Source organism: Melozone crissalis, unplaced genomic scaffold (genome assembly GCF_028551555.1).
Source record: "Melozone crissalis strain CALT ecotype California unplaced genomic scaffold, PUWL_Pcris_2 ptg000042l_1, whole genome shotgun sequence".
NCBI lineage: Eukaryota > Metazoa > Chordata > Aves > Passeriformes > Passerellidae > Melozone > Melozone crissalis.
In genome coordinates, this window is record NW_026535820.1 from 13,494,910 (window position 1) to 13,502,500 (window position 7,591).

General features: G+C 35.1%; 1 protein-coding gene across 1 annotated transcript in view; it reads left to right on the forward strand.

Annotated features, from left to right (window-relative positions):
• CCDC178 (coiled-coil domain containing 178) overlaps nt 1-7,591 on the forward strand; it is a gene marked incomplete at its 5' end in the record, with an annotated part of 131,678 nt that overhangs the window by 31,621 nt on the left and 92,466 nt on the right. Inside the window, 2 exon segments of the mRNA XM_054285124.1 lie at nt 2,506-2,603; nt 3,296-3,306. Coding sequence (XP_054141099.1) covers nt 2,506-2,603; nt 3,296-3,306 — 109 coding nt within the window.

Sequence of the window (7,591 nt, forward strand, 5' to 3'; positions counted from 1 at the left end):
AGCCAGTAGTCAGTGGTTTCATATCAGTGACATGTTACATTCAGACTCAGCAAAGAAATGGATAATGTCAACATAAAGTGGAACTGAAAGTTCATTCCAGCAATTCGCTGCTTCAATGTAGTAAACAAGTTCATCTCTCTTTCACAGAAAAATTTTCTTGCAAATTCTGCAACTTCTAGACTTGAAATAGATGATAAACAAACCAGCATTTTTCCCAAGAACCTGCTTTTAGAGATCCTACCTAGCAGGAAGAGGCCTATAGTCAAAGAATTCCCCAAGCCCCACCTCTGCCATCCACCTTGTACATCCCAATGGCTAGTGTTACTTTTTGTCATTTTCTCAATGCAGAAGGCACAGCACACAGGAATTTCTCCATTGTGTGACCTGCTGGAAAGTGGCAGCATGGTTCTGTCTTCTAACTGACAGAACAGACTCTGTGCATAAGGGGAAAAGGAGAGGAAGAGTTTGGTGTTGCTGGTGCTTTTTCATTGCTTACTGTTTTTCATTAGTGAAGATTAATTATGACAACATTCAGATAAACATTTCTTTCAGACTAATCTGTTTTATTATTCTTCTATTAATATTTTCAGTTATAGGCCGTATCAGATGGCATTTCATCAACCTAAATTAACATGGTCTACTCTAGTAGTTATTCCTGTTACATTTTGTGTTACTCCAATAGCTCAATATCAAATATTCTTATTTATTTGAAAAGATCTTTCTTCTTTTCATAAAATCTGACTGACTTTTTAGAAAACCTGGGAATAATGGAACACCCGTTTTTACATTTACTCTTGGCTTTTATTTCCATTTTTTTGGCATCTTGAACTGGTAGAGAAATTTGAAATAAATGAGTCCCTACTGCTTTCAGTCTGTTATCCCTTAGCGGGTACTCCCTAGCATCTTTCTCTGAATAAAACTTCCATGACTTATTATTACTTACTATTAATGCAATAAAAAGACAAAATAATAGCCACTAGAGTGAAATAGAAACACTGACACGATGGTTTCAAAACAACAGTTTTTTTAAGGAAATACTTTTCCACAATAAAATTTACTACTGAACTGAACTCTACTACAAAATATAGCCTAACATTCTACCCAAAGGAAATTACAAACCACAGGTATCCCATCTAGAAACTGTCATAATTTCTGAAAAATTGTTTTTGCATTTTAGAAAGAGAAAAACATCTTCATATCTGAAGTTAAGAATGAAGACAAAATTATTCATTCAATTATCCTTATCTCAGTGAAGTTTGGTGCTAATTAAATTAGAAGAAAAGTAAGCAGATCCTGTGAATTCAAGGTTTGCGTGAGGAGCATATTTGCTTGCATTGACCCCCACATTTATCATCAGTTGCTGTATGTATTTATTCCATAAGGAAAGGAAATACAGCAGGAAACAAGATATGGGGGTGTATTGGAGATTAGGGAGGCTGGAAGGGTGTTTTAGTGAAAAGAACTCCAGGTAATTTCTGATGGCTCCCCAAGCCCCTCTTTAGATCCAGATGTGTTTTTCTGAAGAGTCTCAGTAAGAGACTTGTGACCTCCAGAATTTAGAACTGGGTTCCAAAACTCCTAAATACACCTGTTCTGTCAATTATTAGCTAATCACTTAGAAGGATAACAGCTTATTATTGGTCCCAGCTATTTCTTTCTTGATGGTGTAAATGGCTCCTGAGTGGTCACCTTCATTGTTACATGACAGATTCTTCACTTTCTCCGACTGTTCATTTGTTTTAAAGTTAAAAACATGGTTAATTTTAGTGTTAATATAATATTGAATTTACATAACCATGCCTTAACATTAGAAAAAGTAGGTTTAAACTTTTCTCCTGAATTTCCTTTTTTTGTTTGTACGTTGTGATGCAGTCTTTATTATGCAGCCACCAGTTACATTACCTCCTAGGCTTTAGTTTAGGTTGTCTTGCAGAAAATCACTTAGAAAAGCTTTCCCCCTCCCCCCCTTTTTTTTAATATGTTTCTGTCTATAAGTAACAGAAATACAGAACCTGAGAGATCAGCATGTCAGTACCCAGTGAAAACATCTGAAAATTGCTTAACTTTACATATTTATTCTGTACAGGTTAGAGCAACCATACTAGGTATGGACAGAGACAAAACCAGAATACTGCACGTATGATGTGAAGCTCCAATAAATAATGAAACTGTGGTTACTTGATACAGCATTGGTCATGGGCTAATTCTGTGTCTCAGAATATTATTATTTAAGCAAATATTTAACGTGGTGAGCCAGTCCATTCTCTAAAAATGTTTTCAAGACTGTGGTAGTTATGTATCTCAAAAGAGTCATTGGATAAGGATTGATAGGAAGAATGTCTTAGGTGGTCTAAACATTCCTGATAAGCTGTCATATAACTTCTTTTTTTTTTTAGGGTATCATTACTTGGGAGAAAACACCCTTATCTATAACAAAATTAAAAATGAAACTTGTAAGCAAAGACTAAAAAACAGCACATCAGAATATTTTGATTATTTCCTTGTGTTTTCTTCTCTTTCAAATAAAAAAATGGATGGTGTGATGTTTAAACAGCAAAATGTTCAGATGGTATTTAATAATCTCCAAGATAAAATGGCAGAATGTGAGAAAGGTTAAAGCAGGAATAAAAAACATGCAGAGAATTTCTGCCCAAGGATAGAAAGATATGAAAAAACCCGCACATCAACTTCTGGAGTACAGATTAAAGGAAGCATTTCAGGAGTTCTGGGGGTTTCTAGAAATTCTAGTGAGATTTTATACTAAATGAGAACTGCCTGTCTTGATAGTTGAAAACAATGGAATACTATTGTTTTCTTGTTCCCAAGTATATTGAACTACAGAAAGTAAAATTGGATGTTCCCTCTATAGGCTGTGCATGTTTATGGTAATGCTGGATGTACTTGGGGCTAAGGTGAAAACAAAACCTCGAGGAACTCAATGTAAGTTGCATCTCCTAGTCTGGGAAAAGCATTGTCAAATGCTTAGGTTGATTCAGGAAGAGATTTAAGCAGGAAAACAAGCTCTAAACTGAAAATGTAAAGTTAGGTTATAGTTCCTTCTGCTTAAGGAGAAATGCAGATGTATGTGACAGTACAAATAGAGCAGTGCAGTTTGGAGGTCAGAATTACAAGTCATTCTCATTATCTCATTTTTAAGATGGACAGGGATGAGCCATTACACCTTATGCAGAAGAGAATGATGAAGTAATAAATGGAAAGACCAACGAGATGGAAAATCCCAGTCTGAGGTCTATGAAAAGGTCCACTAAAATGGCCTTTTTGTGGTTACTCACAGGTTTTGTGAGGGTGAGTAAAAGCTAGTAAGCAAGAACAAAAAGATGGAATGACTTTTTGCCATGGAAAGAAGGTTGGAATTAGCTTGACAGGAAAGATATAGGAAGTTACATCTTTGTTCAAGCAAGAAGCTCCCTCTCTCCTGGAGAATAGATGGGACTGTTAAACACCTAAAGGAAATAAAACAATCTCTTGCCATGAGACAAACTGACCCTAAATTAGGTGAGATACTTGGTTACAAACTAGGGATGCTTGCTGTTGGCATCATGAAGGGAAACAGAGTTGAAGAATGGTCTGATAGGGGAAGAATCTTCATTAAAAACTAGGGGCTTCAGCACAGATACAGAGAGAGAAAGAAAAGTTGTGAGGTGACTCTTGTGGTGTACTGAGGGGTGGAAATCACCTGTTCTTGATCAGGACTGACAGGGATGTGCAGCTGAAGCATCTGTGTGTCTGGTTCTTGCAGGAGCACACATCATGTGTGATTTGGCTGGAACAGTGAGTTCCTGATTTGCAGTCCTCCTAGACCCCGCCTGCCCACAGGAGAGGGGATTGCTGAGTGATAGAACAGTGACACATGAAGGTAGCAAATGTCTCAAGTAAATACAAGGTGTGACTTTTGATTTACTAGCAGCCATGCCACTGAATGTGGTGCAATCTCGGGGTGTAATGAGGAAGTCATACCTTACAGGCCTATTTTATCACTGTGCTCTCTGTAAGTGCTCTCACAGCATCTCATTAGCTCCTGTTCTACAGAGACAGCGCAGTCCCCAAACTATCATATTGCCACTTGCTTCAGTGCTGATATGTGCTGTATTAAACACACAGATAAGAATTCTTTGACATAACAATTCCTAATGAGGGTTGGATCACGTTCAGAATGATTATGTTGTGCCTTGTTTTCTTAACCTTGAAACAAGCCTGCTTGTGCTTATTTTCTGCTGCTAATGTGATTATTGTACTTTCAATTAAAGGAACTGTAAAAGTGATTACTGTGGATTTTGGAGATGGAGCAAGACAATTTGAATGACCAAAACTCTTTTGAAATGTTAGCATTTGTCCTCATTAGTATTTGCTAATGCATGATAATGTATTTTTGAAAATTTGAAATTGAGGTGGATACAGACTTATATTTTTATAAACATATTAAATATCAGCATATTTCAATGTAATATCAATAATATCAACAAATTGCAAAGCTTTAACAAATATACAATGTGCTGACTTCCTTTTTCCTTTGAAATAGTGCGATATCCTAACTTCCTAACTCTATTAATTAACACTAGACTTCTGTTAAAAACCCTCTTATATCTCAATAGTTTTTCCAAATTTTCTGTGGCATATTTGACCGTTGCATGACACTGGAAAATAAGACAGTAATAAATTGATATTTCTTTAGCATCGTATCTTGGAATTGCACCAAGCTCAGCAATGTTTCTTCTAAAATTAAATGAGAATTTCTCAGCTATATAAAAGGACATATGGAAATTCATCTAATGGAACAACATCTCCTTTCACAATTCTGGAAACTTAAAATAGAAGAATATACTCTAAAAAAATTTACTTTAAATTTTATAGATCGTAAAATAAGCCTTTTATCATTTATTATTAAAAAACCTGCTGTTTAGTCTGCAAATGCTTGATCAGAATATTTTTATCTGAACCTAAATCTTTTTTCATTTCAAATCAAATCAGAGTATTCCTATGAGTACTTTCTTTTTCACAGAAAACCATTTTCCATCTGGAGAATGATATATCAGAAAATCCATGTCTGGTTCTAACAGCTAGTCATGATATGTTGTTTCATCAGATATTGAGAGTATTACTAATGAAATAATCTACAAAATGGCATATTTCAGAAAGGTTTGTTATAGAAATATGGTAATATACTTCTCAAAGCTGAATTAAGGAGAATGGAAAAACTGATTTAGATCCAGGGGGCGGTTTGTTATCATGGTATTAGGTAAAATCCACTGGGTCTCTTTTATCATTTACTATTCCTCTTTTAGGTTATCTTCTAATAATTTCTTAAGTCTTGCTGCACTAATGCTTTCAGTGTAGTTTCCCTCTCTTACTTTCAAAAAATACTGCTGATCAATATAAATGTTATTCAAAAGCTTTGTCACAGCATATCCATGTAAACACAAGAATTGAATTTACAGATATATGACAATAAAAGATTTTTTTAAAAGCTAGAGAGCCATTGCTCTTTAGGCTATTCCATGCTATTGCAGACTACAGATACAAATTGTCTGGCTATAAAATTGTCTTTAATTAGTTGACTCAGTGGCTTCCAGCAATGTGTTACAGGGGTCTGTGGGACTCCCATGTTACAAGATAGAGGTTTGAATCTTCCTCCACACTCCTGGGTAGTCTTTGCATATCAACTTCCATGCTGTCCTGTGGGAAGTGCCAGCAGAATTGCCCAAATAACCATCCCACTGATTTTATTGGCTCACAGGGAAGTCACATTCCTTGCCTTATGAGGAATAGGCATAGCTAGAGGTTGGGTGCCATGAGAGTAATAATACCCTGAGTGAAACTCTAAGGGATGTAAAAGGTGAAGGTTGATAGAAATTTTAAGGGGTAGCTTTATATTTCTTCATTGAAAAACAAGCCATATGCATAATAATTAAGAGCAAATTAACCCTCACTATATTTTAACAGGCATAAGTGAGAACTTTTATAATAGTCTCATTTTGAAAAACAATTATTAATTATTCTTTCTACAAAGACAAAGGCTCTTTCTAAGATTGCAAGCCAGTTTTCATTATAGTTTTGTCAGTCATAGAATTTAATAATACTTTGGGTTTTTGCTAAGGTTGCTATTCTAATTTGAAAGAAATTCCTTTCTTTATTGTCTGTGGTGGATGTGGGAATTCAAGCAAAGTTTCCCAGAATTTGTTCTCATGTATCTAAGGTCTAGTGCAAATCTGAAATGTGTATGCTGAAAAATAGTAATTAATGCCTGAAAGTGCAACTGCATGATGTGTGGGCTTGGGAACTGAAGAATAAAATCCAAAATTTCAGACCCATGACATTACATTTTTTTAAGATGCAGTTTTCAGTCCTAGAATTCTTTTCCCATTTTTCCTTATGCATTCTTTTCCCTCATAATAACAAATTTCAAGCTATGGTAATAAGCACTGGATTGTATTTGTTTTAGAATGTCTTAAGTATATGTGCTGCTTTGTTTTTTTAGGATGAAGTAAGCATTTGTACTTATATGGCCTTAAGTTAACAAAATTACATTTTTAATTTTCAGTTGAAGTAACTGACAAACAATACACAACATTAAGTATGCAAGCTCCTATCAGTTCAAAAATGTTGTGCTGTTTTTGTTTTCCTGAAATCTGGATGTCTGTACTGATAAAATACTGTTTTTAAACAGCAAGGCATGCCACATCTCCAACACAATGAAAGAAAATACTGAGGTTTTTGTTATTCAGCTAAACTTCCTTTTTGGGGTTTAATTTTACTGATGAAACTGATCAGTAGAGCTACTGTTGTGGTAGTTAAGCCTCCATCTGGTTTTAGGGAAGGATATTGGTCTTTTGAATATTCTTTTTGTACTGGACAATTATATATGAGAATTTTCCCTCGTGTCCATGAAGGATTAGCCTGTGGTCCTTTGGAACATGATTAATCTTTCTCTCTGGGTTTAGTTAATTTTGTGTTGATAGAATGTGTCAGTGTAAGGAAGCCATGAGATAGCTTTTCATGTTATAAAAATATGGTAATTTATGGAAAATATAAAATTCTCCTTTGTCATGTGGAATCTGACATAGGTCCTTCATGAGGACCTAATGAAGTATTGGGAAGGTAACTTTTACTACATGATGGAATCAGGCTGTGAGGCTTCTTTGCCAACTTTCTGCTTCTTGTTCTAACTCAAAGGTTAAAGTAATGAATTTTCTCATCATGGTTTGGAGTTTAAGGATATGGTGTAACTGGAGTTACTTTAGCTCCTTCCAAAACCAATGTGTGCCAGTTCCACTGCAGGTTTGGGCATAATTGAAATGTTTAATTGTTGCTGATTTCCTTGACGAAGTCAGTTGTACAAGGTGCTACCATCTTTACTACAGCCTCATAATTTAGGTTGTGTTTCTTGGATGTATGCACAATAGTCTCTGTTATTGCAGTATTTTATATCTATCTTTCAGGGCTTTTTTTATGCCTTTTTTTTCTTCATTCTAGATTAAGCTTTTAAAATGAGTATCAGTGTGGGGTTAAATATGAGAAAATTATCTGTGGATAAATGTTGGATTGATTAAAAATCATGGCATTATGAATTCAT